A 14,221-nucleotide genomic window follows, 5' to 3' on the forward strand; every position below is an offset into this window, starting at 1 on the left:
AAAAACAGACAAAATCAAGGTGAAAACGTAGATTTAGATTTTTGAAAATCATACAGCAAAAGATGTCCTTAAATTGCACTCGAACAAATTATGTCTGGGTATCTGTCCACTACGGCTATACTGTTACATGCAGCTCCTTTTTATAACGAGCCAACAGTATCAGCGGACGTTTGAAAAGAAAATGAGAGGCCGATAAACTACAACTTTGGCAAAACTTCTACAGCTGCGGCGGCAATACAAGAATTTGATAGTTTAAATGTAAAACTATAGATTACTATGTACTTTATTAGGACTAGCAGTTTCGCCCCTAGCTAAGAAATATTCATGGAAAAATAACTATCCTAGAGCCTAAAACAGGTATTAAAAGATAACTAAATTTAGTTTAGTATGTTTAAACTTTATGGTTGGGTACAGCCTGAGTGTCTTTATTATTAATCTAATGTATGCTACTAGCGGCTACGCCCCTTAACCTTACCTGCAGGATTAGGGAATGGTAGGTGTAGGCACCGCAAGATAAGCGCCATCGCAGTTGTTGGGCATAAAGAGAAAAATACTCCATACTATCAAAATAAAATGATGTATTTTTGTGCTCATTCCGCTCTTTAGGGGAAAGCACTTTAAATTTTGATTTACATTTCATTCTAAACTTTTTTATTCTGTGATAAGCAGGTCTGAAGAAGACAAATTTAGTGAAATATTTTTAGTTTTCAAGACTTTGCATTTCTAAATATATGCTTTGCTTTTTTTACTATTCACTTTTCTTTATAGGTTTTAAAGAATGCTTTAAATAATAAAATTAGATTGAAATAAATTTAAAAATCGAATGAATTAAAATGTATATTAGCACATAGAAATCATGGAACCAGAACTATCTTGATAAGTTTTCTGTTTAATTCTATCATATTTGATTTTCGATAATATTTTAACATTTTACTTTACAGAACGTTTCCAAGTAGATTTTTAATATTTGTTGTTTTCTTTATTAATATGTCTTTCTGTTTAAATCAAGACTCAACAGAAGAACATTTTGAATGCGGCTCGCCTGCGAATATTAGGAATTGTTGTTGGCTCGGCTGTGGTTTTAGAAAATGTTAGCACGGCTGCGGATTGTAGCAACTGGTGGCTTAGCTGCGGATTTTAGAAAATAATGGCTCAGCCGCAGACTACAGAAAATAATTGCTGAGAAAATTTATATTAACGGCTGAAGGGTTATTTACGTTTGGCGACACAGGAAGAGTGCTATCCCAGCTGATTTTTCATAGCATGAAGGAGACGGCTTAAAAATAGCCTAAAACCATATCAATGACATAAAGCACCACAAATTGAAGAACTCAACCGCTTCAGTGGTCAGCTACTTCATATTATGGGCTGATTAATTGGCTGCTATTTTGCAAACTGCGGTATTTTCCTAACAACAAAAGTAAATCATAGAATAGTTTCACTACTTAGAATAGTCTACATGCGTTTTCTGTTAATTTTTTAAAACAAGACTTCTAGACAGTTCAAGAATTTAACAAAGAGTGACCTCATTAAATTCTAATTCACGAGATGCAAGAGAGTAAAAAATATTTACAATTATTTAAAAAGATTAATTGGCTTTTTTTTTAAACTTAGTTTTATAAGATTTTATTCATGCTTTTATTTTTAGAAATATATTATCATTAAATGTAACTTATTTAACTTGTACCACAAAACAAAATATACAATTAAATTTTTATTAACATATTTATTTTCCAATAAAACTCGTAAAATGATAAGAATTACTTTTATTTTCATCTTAAAATTTTTTGATATTTGATGAATTATAATACATAATATATGCATATTTAACAAGATTTGAATATATAACTTCCCCTATAAGAAATATATTTGATGTTTAACATTATCTTTTTTGAACTATCTTTTGAATGTTAATAATCCGAATCTGTTTCATTAGCTTTCTTGGCATGTCTACCTTCCACTGCAGCCTCCAGACCTTGCATAAAATCATCAGTAAACGCTTTGAACACCTCCAGACCTATCTTAGAATACTCCTCGTTTAGACCTTCTATTTTAGCTTTGAGCTGATCATTTTCTTCCAGAAGTGCGTCTAGTGTCTCTGCCTGACCAAGGCCTGAACTACCGTCTGGACTCTGATTGTAATGATTATACCTGTAACTTACATTGTAGCAATTAAGATCATTTAATTTAATTTTTTATAATAAATAAGATAATTTTAAATGTTAATCAATCAGCCAATGATTTTTTTGTCCCTGTTACCATAGGTTTTCTTTTATTTGTACTAAACCCACAAAACACCCTTATGTTCAATGTCATGATGATTTTAAAATATGTGGATCATGTAAAGAAGACGAAGTTAAGGTGTCCATAGAAGCGTCATGGCATGCTCTACAATTAACTCGCCACAACCTAGGTCTATCGTTTAAAGTTAAATTTTCAGACATTTTACTCGTACAAAGTGCAAAGAACTCCTACAAGGTACTTGAATGAATCAAAGATAGAACCTGTGCCGAATTTTTTTTGTATAGTATGCAATGACACTTCTATAGACATCTTAACTTCGTCTTCTTTACTTGACCAAACTATATATTGTAATAGATATAAACAGGTATAGTTCCTTGGTAGAAGTAGGTTCTGGAGTGGTGAAAACACAGCTGGGTGGAGTCCAGTTCACACGAGTCTCTGCTCCGGTCAATCCAAATACTCGCAGGATATGTCTAAAAATCGATTTATAACTACTTGGATGTTGCATCAGATTTTCGTGTACTTTAACAAAGTAACAACGATACCTCCATCCTTCCGCTAACCTCCATCCTTCCGCTAACCTCCTACTTGATGAACGAATTGACCAATAAATGAGGTCAATATTAGCAACCTAAGTTGACGAAAAATTCTACCCTGTCAATAAATCTACATATTCCATATCCATTTACACCTAATAGATTTCATTATTATAAGCAACTTAGGGAAATTTATTTTATAGGTTTAAAATAGACAGTTTGAAAAAGAATTGGACTTCTATGTCACTGACTGATTACAACTTGAATTTCTGTATTCAGTGACAATAACTTATATTCTATATTATGGGTCACTTGTAAAAGCATCATGATGAATAGAAATCAGAATTTACCTGAATTCTGGGTCACATGGAACAGTATCACTGTGAATATAAACATAAATCACCTTAATTCTGTATCACATGGAACAGTATCCCTGTGAATATAAATATAATTTACCTGAGCTGGATCTTTAAATCGTTTATAGGTGATTTAAACCGGGGCGATTCATTCAGCGCGCCATCAAATTATTAAATACCAATCTTTAAATTGAAATGGCATGGGCGATTCAGCGCGGTCAGTTGCGCCGAACCGGCGCGGCAATGGTACTCAACTAGTGGCATTGCCGCGCCAAATCGGGGTGATTCATATTTAATAAATAAATTAGGGTTGGGCCGGATATCCGGTGTGGCCGGATATCCGGCCATTTTCAATATCCGGCCGGATACCGGATATTGAAACTATCCGGCCGGATATCCGGCTCTATAATTTTTTTATACTTTACACCAAAAATCTCTGTTTTTTTAAATCTTAAATGGCTATAATTTTCTTATTATTGAAGCTAGAAGAACATTTTTTCTGAATAAGTTTAACTTTATGTAAATTTATATAAGATTTTTGAAAAAAAATTTTTTTAATACTTTAATATCTGGTAATTTGGCCGGTTATCCGGTAATTTGGCCGGATAACCGGATATTTGCCGGATATCCGGCGTTAGCCGGATATCCGGCCGGTTACCGGATATCCGGCATTTGAAATCAGCCGGATATCCGGTATCCGGCCAAAAAAGTATCCGGCCCAACCCTAAAATAAATATTTTTTTAAAATTAGTTTAATATTTTATTGCAAAACTATCGTGAAAACATTTTATAGTTATTTTTAAAATAAATTTTATATTTTTTTTTATATAAAACACCGTACTGACCCAGTTTAAGTTAAAAAATTGTATCGGCACGTATTGATATTCACCTCTGAATCGCCCCGATTCAGCGCACTATAAAAACGATTTAAAGATCCAGCTCTGAATTCTGGGTCACATGGAACAGTATCACTGTGAATATAAACATAATTTACCTGAATTCTGGGTCACAATGAACAGTATCACTGTGAATATAAACATAATTTACCTGAATTCTGGGTCACGTGAAACAGTATCACTGTGAATATAAACATAATTTACCTGAATTCTGGGTCACAGTGAATAGTATCACTGTGAATATAAACATAATTTACCTGAATTCTGGGTCACAATGAACAGTATCACTGTAAATATAAACATAATTTACCTGAATTCTGGGTCACAATGAAAAGTATCACTGTGAATATAAACATAATTTACCTGAATTCTGGGTCACGTGAAACAGTATCACTGTGAATATAAACAAAATTTACCTGAATTCTGGGTCACATGGAACAGTATCACTGTGAATATAAACATAATTTACCTGAATTCTGGGTCACATGGAACAGTATCACTGTGAATATAAACATAATTTACCTGAATTCTGGGTCACTTGGAACAGTATCACTGTGAATATAAACATAATTTACCTAAATTCTGGGTCACATGGAACAGTATCACTGTGAATATAAACATAAATCATCTGAATTCTGGGTCACATGGAACAGTATCACTGTGAATATAAACATAATTTACCTGAATTCTGGGTCACATGGAACAGTATCACTGTGAATATAAACATAAATCATCTGAATTCTGGGTCACATGGAACAATATCACTGTGAATATAAACATAATTTACCTGAATTCTGGGTCACATGGAACAGTATCACTGTGAATATAAACATAAATCGCCTGAATTCTGGGTCACATGGAACAGTATCACTGTGAATATAAACATAATTTACCTGAATTCTGGGTCACATGGAACAGTATCACTGTGAATATAAATATAATTTACCTGAATTCTGGGTCACATGGAACAGTATCACTGTGAATATAAACATAAATCACCTGAATTCTGGATCACATGGAACAGTATCACTGTGAATATAAATATAATTTACCTGAATTCTGGGTCACATGGAACAGTATCACTGTGAATATAAACATAATTTACCTGAATTCTGGGTCACATGGAACAGTATCACTGTGAATATAAACATAAATCACCTGAATTCTGGATCACATGGAACAGTATCACTGTGAATATAAATATAATTTACCTGAATTCTGGGTCACATGGAACAGTATCACTGTGAATATAAACATAATTTACCTGAATTCTGGGTCAAATGGAACAGTATCACTGTGAATATAAACATAATTTACCTGAATTCTGGGTCACATGGAACAGTATCACTGTGAATATAAACATAATTTACCTGAATTCTGGGTCACATGGAACAGTATCACTGTGAATATAAATATAATTTACCTGAATTCTGGATCACATGGAACAGTATCACTGTGAATATCAACTTGGATTGGTTTACTCTTTGGAAAAGGCCTGTAATAAACATCATATGCTTATAATGTGGTAATTAGCAAAACATAAGAAATTTTATTTTTTTTAAATTCATTGGCAAGTCTGTTATATTTTACTTTCTAACGTGCCAATCATATAATAAATAATATAATTAAATTACAAAATAAAAGAAATAGAGTAAAATAAAAATCTAAAATTGATGAAAATGAATCCATATTGGTATAAGAAATGAATAACTTACGAGTTCAAAGTTCTAGAGAAGGTACTCTCATTGTAGGTCATATCATAATAGTCCAGCACAAAGTAGTCCAAACACGTGGGGTAATCAATCTGGGCCATCCGCCATGATACTCGGATCATAACCGGTTCTTTAACCTCTTCCTCTTCTTCTCCTTCCCCTTCCTCCCCTTCTTTCTGGTCATTCTGCCAACCTTAAAAGTAATTTGTTGTTGAGCTTGCCTATCTGTTGGTAAGTAATGCACATAATATTGTACAAGATTTTATTAAAAAGTTGCAAAAAGGTATAAAGTTTGCAAGTATCATCTTTACAAGTGACCCCTTTCCTCACTGTATAACTGGCCGACTCATTAACTCTTTCGTCAATTGATTTATTTATGATATTAACAATTTTAATGTGTAATAATAAGTAATTTTGTACTTTGTAATAGTATTTTTATGCTCTTGTTTAAAACAAATAGTTTTTACCTTGATTATGCTGTCCATAAGGATCATAAGCATTGTTGTTGTTATTATTATTGTAGATGGTTCTCATTGGGTTGTTGGGTTGATACTGATATGGATTGTTGTTGTATGTGTTAGCTCCATATTGGTTCTGTTGTGTGTTCTGTTGGGAAGCTTGATGTGCCCACCCCCAGTCTCTGAATAGTTAAGGATAATTATGTTCCAATTACAGGGAAAAGTACTCAACAAACTCTTTTGAAGAAATCAAATTGCTAATTTTAATAAGGAAAGGTGTTAAAATAGTTAGCGAAAGAATAAAGTATAAGACTTAAATTTAAACCCGCTAGTGTTACTAAACATTTTTTAAAAAATAGATTGTCTGTTTAGGACTAGTGTTAGACATCCAGCTGAATTTTACAGTTATGACGATTTCCCAGAGGCTTAAACGCGGCTGCTGAGCTGCTGCTGAGCCCTAAAAGAAAATAATGGAAGTAGCTATGTAAGTACCAAAAGAAAGTTGGAGAATTGAGAGCAACGGTTCATCAAGCATATTGGTGTGAGTGTTATCACCAGACAGACAATCATATTAACATGGGTGACTTGCAAAATAGTTTTGCTATTAAGTGGCTGTGTAGTGCCTAGAGGCTAAGGCACGTCCATCACTATTAGATAAATCAAAGTTAGGGGGGCAATCATTAAAAAAGTAACCTGTCACTTCCCCACCCATATGACCTCCTAGGTCTGTGTGGTTTCTTCCTATCCTTGCGGATTTTTAACTCTTTCACAGATGGCATCGACATAAATCTTAACAATGGATATATATTATTATTTGGATATTATACCAGATTTTTATGTTCTCTAATAAAGGGAAACTCACAGAAGGCTAAAATAACGATACCCTACATGCACCCCTTTACCTCCTCCCCTCTCCTCCTACTGGATGAACGAACTGACCAATAAGTGAGTTCTATGTTAGCAACATAGATTTATGTCATTGCCCTGTTATAATATCCAAGTATATTCTATATCCATATCTTAACAAATAGGTCGACCTATCTTTAATACAAAGTAGAATAAATGCTGTGTGTCTGTCTTTCTGTCTAAGTAATATAAGTTAGTGACAACTGCATTGGCTAAATTCTGCTTTTCATGGAATCTTTCTACTGCTTTTAATGTGATTTTAACTCTTAAGCTTATATTATTTTTAAAATTTGAAACGGTATGTAGAGCTTTTTAAAAAGGCAGAATTATCCTATTTTAGTTTACTACATATTATTCTCAGGTTTAGTAAGGCAAAATAAACGTTTCTAACCATTTCGTTCCCTATCGTGAAAGAAAAAGTATCAGTATGTATATCTGCGTGCCTTTCGAATAATCCAGAAACAAAGACCTTTCGAAAGTATAAATTAAATAACCTGGGGGTATAATCTAGTTTGTATGAAACTAATCCAGAGTGGGCTTTGAAATCTTCTCGTTTCCCCTGATAATCTTCAGATGCTTCAACCTATTTATTAAAAATATTGGTTTTATGCTATTTACCAGAAAGGGAATCGGGAAACCAACTCTAACTTCTAGGTTATAAACTTGCATGTTTTTTTTTGTGTGTGATTAGTCATAGGAATAATATTTTTTCTTATTTACTAATTAACTTAATTCACCTAACTTTTTAAAATACCCAAAAGGAAACTTAGTCATACAAATGAATCAATCAATATATGAATAAACAAGTAAAAGTTGGTCCATATGCATTTGTTCTTTGCAAAAAAAACATTAAAAAAACATGAAATTTCTTAAAGGCATTTAATATTAAAATTTGAAACCCGTCAATAAATCAGAAAAGAACAGTCAATTGAAAATTTTATTGATAGTCCGCCCGGACAAACACTAAATAGTTATAGAGTAGGGCGCTACGATTATTTGATGTGACCTTTTAGCAATGTTAATTCTGTAAAAATGTAGAGACATTTGTGAAAGCATGTGTGAGTAATATAATTAGGGATAGGGCAAAGGAAAAATTATCCAATAATATATTATACATCCAGGCCAAAATGAAGAATAACATTTTAAAATTTTTATTATCCTTCTATAAAAATGGATGTTGGTCTGTCTGCATCAAAAGACCTCGCTAACCGAAGAAAATTATATAGGTCTTCTTTACAATGAAGCTTCAAATATGTCTTGTGATGAAGTTTAACTATCATGGTAGAGGTTACCTCAACCCTCCTTTAAAATAGCCCTTCTCAACCCCCCACATATCAAAACCTATTATATGTATAATTTACAATTATGCTTTGCGATAAAGCTGGATGATTTTTTTGTAGCCATGTATACAATATTATATCACTTATAAAATTGTCCTTGCATCCTTTTCATTTAATATGACCTTTCAATATGACAATGCAGGGATAAAGGGAAAATCCTATGAATTGTATTTATTCGTTATCCCACTATTAACATAAAGTTGTAATTGGATATTAACACCCTGTACCCCCCCACACACACACACACCACACTATGAAGAAAAGTCATTAAAGTCGGCTTAAAATATGAGTTTCCTAAAAATAGTATAATTATGTCCACTTTCTTATCCCTAGCTCCCTGAAAGCGGGGAGTGGGAAAGGATTTAACCCTAAATCAAGTTTATTTGCTCATTTTCAAGGGCTAATGAGTTCTGGAAAGCAAAAATATTTGCTCATTACACACACTAGAGTTTAGACATTATAGAGTAATCAAAGCAAGAATATATTTAAATTTGTTATAGGATGAAATTTTTATTTTCTTTATTTTCAGAGATTAGGCTTAAGAAAAAAGTTTTTAAATCTATTTTAAATTAAAGGGTGGTTGTTTGATAATCAACAGGCACTTCGAGGGAAAGTACTCTCTTTTATAAATCTTTTGTTATTAAAATTTCCACTGTCCACAGATCTCAACATTTTTTTCTCCGAGAGTCAACAGAGAAGAGATACAACAAGTACGAGTATGCCCAGTTTTACGATGCTTCTCATACAAAAACAAATAAGAAGGTAACAGAATGACACATTTGGAGGCTTTTGTATCAATTTAAAAACCGGCAAAGCAGGTAATTTCATAGGCCCACTAAATTAACGTAAAACTTTACAGGCTACAGCTTGCAAACCTCATCTCGTTAAAATAGGGTCGAAAAAATTGTTTCTACTGCTGCTATGTCTGACGCATGACACAAAAGTCAGGGCAAGTTAACTTTATTTAAAAAAAAAATTAATACCTGTTTAATTTTAATAGCATTCATATAAATCGCATTAAAACGTTCCTAATAGACAAACATTTTTAATTATAGGGTATTTTTGTTAACAAAAATTGGACATTAGGCATCTTTCAACCCATGGAGGGTGAACCCCCTAGATGTTAGAGAAGCAGCCGCTGTTCATAAATAGAATCTATTATTTTGTAACCTTTACTCTTTCTACGTATAGCTAAGCTATAAAAATGTGCAACATTTACAAGAATTTCCCACTAAATTCAATACAATTGGACAGTTTAATGCAACATTTAAATGTAAACATTGAGACGATAAAATATATAAACTTGATTAGGATTATACATTTTAAAGACTGGATTAATCAACTAATCAAAACGAATAAGGTACTTCGAAGTTGCTGAATAAACAAACAAAAAAAGGATATAACATGGATGACAAAATCCATAAGTAGCGAAGCACTAAAAATTTATTGCAAAATCTATAAAGTATGACCTACAGACTGACGGACAAAGTAGATTATACACTTTATGCTCATTCATAAAGAGAATTTTCACAAACAATTTCACCCGTATATCTTCAATAGCAGCCAAGAAAATTGCCCTTCCCCCATAGCTTAACGGACGGACTGGCAAAGTGAATTATAGAGTAGCTTCGCTACTAAAAACCAAAGACTTTAAGATATATATGATTTGTGATTTGTGCTAACTAAAGTTGGTTACTAGCTTACCTTGAACGTATACTCCGTACAAGGTTCAACATCAATATCTTGGTGTCTCATAAACCTGTCTATCCTAGATGAGAACAAAATTACAAATAAAGATAACCACTAGGGCTCGGCAGTCGCGCGTCAGAAACATGTAAACCTGAGGGAAAGAATCAATTTATACATAGATTCATATATAGAATTCGGATGAATGACTAGAAACTTATATGGCAAATCCGTCTATGCAATTAAATATCTTAACCCTAACAGCTCGGGCCCCAATTCCCACCTTAATAGATCGGGGGGGGGGGGGGGGGGGGCTCCAAGAGCCCCCCCCTCTATCTCGGCTCCTGTTACAGATAAAGACGTAAAATTTTTTTCTGGTGGTTCATGTGTATTTTTAGAGAAAATTACTTTTTCTAGTCATAGCAGCCAGGCCGCTCCTTAGCCGCTTTTTAGCGGCCAGCCGCTAAATTTTAAAATAGCTGTAGAGCGGCCAATTTTGCAGCTAGGATGACCAAATTTTAGGACGAACTTTTATTTTTCATAACAAAAAAATTACTTTTTCTGATCATCGCCAAAAAACGGCAAATAACGGAAACCGCCATTTTCGGCGGTTACGGCGGTAAAACGGCGGTTGGCGGCGCTGATTAATATTTTTATCTGTTTGATGTTGCTCAAGGATTTACCAAAAAAATTTATAGGACTCTAGCTGTAATAGAAGCCACGATATTTATGATATATGTCTGTAGTAAAAGCCGGACAAAAATCGGTCATAAAGTCGGTCAGGGAGCGGTCAAACGGTCATAACACATTTTTTCTCAGAAGGTCATTTATATCTAAGTATTCACCAAAAAAATTTTAGGTTTCTCCTTATACACAAAAGTCATAATGTAGAAATTAAGATTTTTTTAGAATTTTTTTCTAATTTTGGTGCTACCCAACCGACTTTGACCGGACACCACGACCGACACAGACCAGATATCCTATTAAAATCAACTCTTGCCGACGTATAATTACTAAACTTAAAAAGTCATGAAGTCACAGCACTCCATCTTACCTACAAAAAAAATGAGATTGAAAAAACTAGAGGGGGGGGGGGCTCTTGGAGCCCCCCCCCCCCCCGATCTGTAAGGGTTAAGAGGGTTGAAAGGTTTAATATTGTGGCTTAAGTGAGGGTGACGCGTGGATACCGAGCCCTGATCACCATAACAACTATGAAATTTACTAATTCAAATAATACAATTAATGCAAGCCCAACACAATTCTTACTGTTTTTAAGATTAAGTAAATGATAGTGTAAGTTAGTTAGAAATATAGTAGTTTTACACATTCACATCTATAACACTACTAGGCCCCATAGAATACTTCTTTTCTCGCCAAAAATATGCAAATAAAATAAATACTTTGAATGTTTACCTTGGCGTTAGCTTTACTGTATTGGCTGGATCTAATTTTTGAAAAAATTCAACCTAAAAGTTTTAATGATTGTCAAAATTAATCGATATATGATTACTTGGATGTTGGATCATATTTTCGCCTACTCTAATAAAATGGTCTTCCCAGCTAGCTAACATAACGATAACCCCAACAATCACATCCAACCCCCATCCCCACTCCTACTAGATGAAAGTACTGACCAATAAATGAGGACTAAAGAAGCAACCTAAATTGACGAAAAAATTTCACATGTCTTTATATTCAATCCATTTCAAAATTGAATATTTTTTTAAAAATAATATTCCAAGAAGAATAAACCGACCTTAATCCATGTATATTTATCAGAAACTGTTACAAAGTTGTCTGCGGATAAAAAATATAATGATAAATATTATAGGATGATTCACTGAAATGGAGGGCCGATTTTTATTTTCTTTTCCATGCAAACTTCGTTGAGCTGTAGAGTTCTCAAATATTGTATTACTTTTTATATCTAAAAGGCGAACATTTCTCAGTTATAGAATAGCTGCGCTACAAAAGTATAAAAAATTCCTGAAAATAGTCGACACATTTGAAGTTGTACAGTTTACCCCAGATCACCCGAACCTAGAAATAGTTTACCAAAATAAAACAGGTAACAGAACACTTAGGGTTGGGATTATCATAAAATGTGTAGTTTTTGCATAGTAAAAAAGTTTTAAATTGTTGTGAATACTTTAATAAAATTACAACACAACTGGTTTTAAGCTATATTTTTTTCTTATTTAATATCTGCGGAAAGCTATCATGGCTTCCAAATCGATTAATATCCACTGGATTAGAACTGGTTCTCAGTCATAATAAAAATCATTAATAGAATTGTACTACAAAAATTTTCAATTAATATAAAAAGAATAATCATAATATTAATACTATTGTTATTCATGGAATGCTGTCTATGATATGATGCGATAAATAACTATAACACTATTTTTAATTTGATGTATTTTTCTTTCCTATTCTAATTACTCCTCTACAGTCTACAATTATGAACGCCATTATTGAATGATCGTCCTTGTTAAACAATAAATTCATTTACCTTATTTGAAAGCATCTGTCCTTCATCGTCGTACAAGCTCTCAACCCTGGGCTGTTCTAGAAACCAGAAAGGAGACTGGTCATAACATACACAGTCAACCTAAAATACACATGAATGAAGTGTATAAATACAAGGATGATAACCTACAAACAGAGTGTCCCGAGAAAACTAATTCTTTTAAACGTTTATTACTACCTAAATATTTGATTTATCTTAGTAAAACAAACAGGATTTAGCAGCCTGCTACTGACCGTTTTATGGGAAAATGATAAAAATCCGCAAAGCACTAACAGAAAAAAATCTACAAGGTAATACATAACATGTTGACTTTATTTAATCACACTGCTTTGAAGAAGCATGAGCCACTCTAAGCAAAAGACACGCCTATTCTACCCATCTTCAGTCACACTCCACATTGGCACGGATAATGAGCCCTAAATTTGTCATTATGGATAGAAACTTGCTTGTTTATATTGACTTACTTGATTTAGAAAATATGCACCAATTAAAAGTATAGTTATCATCATTGAAAAACAATCAGCCTTCTCTCTAAAAAATAAAGATAAAAAGCATATGATGTATGTATTATAACATATATTTCAAATATTGCAAGTGCAGAGAACAAATTACCAAGGATGACAACATCCACAAAGAATTATGAAAAGACAAAGTGGGTTATAAAGCAGATGTTCAGTGTTCATAAAAAGAGGGATACAAAAGAAATGGTGAAGGGTATGATAAATAAAATAAAATTAGAAACCTTTACATACCAATATATAAATTTCCTATGTAGCATGACCGACAGACTTACGGATCAAGTTATTTGAACACTGGTTGCTTTAGGTATCTTACAAAATAATATCAATAGTCTAGATCTTTAAGAGCAGCCTAGTTAAAATCAATTTCCCCTTAGAGTTACGGACGGACGGACGGATATACGTTCCGACAGACGACTTCTAGGGACTAGACGGGACGCGCAGCCAATAGTGTATAGTAAAGAATATGAATGTCACTCGACTCTAATGAATCTTCTACTCTTTCTTTATTGTAAATATTTTATTATAGTTTCTAACCTGATTTTTCACTATTTAAGAATATAAAGTTCTAATGTAACGTTTCGAGTATTTATTCAAACATTTTTATAAATGCTCATCTATATAAGAGCAGAAATGCATATATACATTAAGTAAATTGTTTAGAACCTAACTGAGAGTTTTACCGGATGTACCAATTAGGATTGTTACATCCCATCTAAGGATTTCCTTATGTGTTATTTACAATCAATATATATATATTGAAACAAGAACAATTTCATGAGTAGTGCAGCAATATCAATCGAATTACATTTTAAATTTGGACAGTAAATTGTTGTTCAGTAATTAAATATAGACTTAAGTTACAGTCTGTTTATCTGTATGTATGTAATTTTTACAATCGTTCGTGAATGTTTTGCGGTGTGTCTGTGTGTGTGTGTGTGTGTGTGTGGGAGGAGGGGGTAGTACGACACCATTAGAAAAACACTTTTCCCAGAGGTATTTTTTTTCATAGAAAAACAATTAATGTGGGGTTTATCTC

General features: G+C 33.1%; 1 protein-coding gene across 1 annotated transcript; it reads right to left on the minus strand.

Moving 5' to 3' along the window:
- Positions 1-1,866: 1,866 nt before the first annotated feature.
- LOC145317054 (uncharacterized) lies at positions 1,867-13,873 on the minus strand. Its single transcript, XM_080157932.1, has 13 exons — positions 13,720-13,873; positions 13,129-13,195; positions 12,647-12,745; positions 12,120-12,174; positions 11,548-11,599; positions 10,153-10,216; positions 7,603-7,691; positions 6,896-6,991; positions 6,212-6,384; positions 5,748-5,937; positions 5,456-5,527; positions 2,618-2,717; positions 1,867-2,132 (listed from the first exon to the last, which is right to left on the minus strand). The coding sequence occupies exons 2-13, from the start codon at positions 13,171-13,173 to the stop codon at positions 1,911-1,913; spliced, it is 1,257 nt and encodes a 418-aa protein (XP_080014058.1). The 5' UTR covers positions 13,174-13,195; positions 13,720-13,873; the 3' UTR covers positions 1,867-1,910.
- Between the last annotated feature and the right edge of the window lie 348 nt (positions 13,874-14,221).

This window comes from Acartia tonsa, chromosome 4 (genome assembly GCF_053477335.1).
Source record: "Acartia tonsa isolate MP-2025a chromosome 4, ASM5347733v1, whole genome shotgun sequence".
Taxonomy (NCBI): Eukaryota; Metazoa; Arthropoda; class Copepoda; order Calanoida; family Acartiidae; genus Acartia; species Acartia tonsa.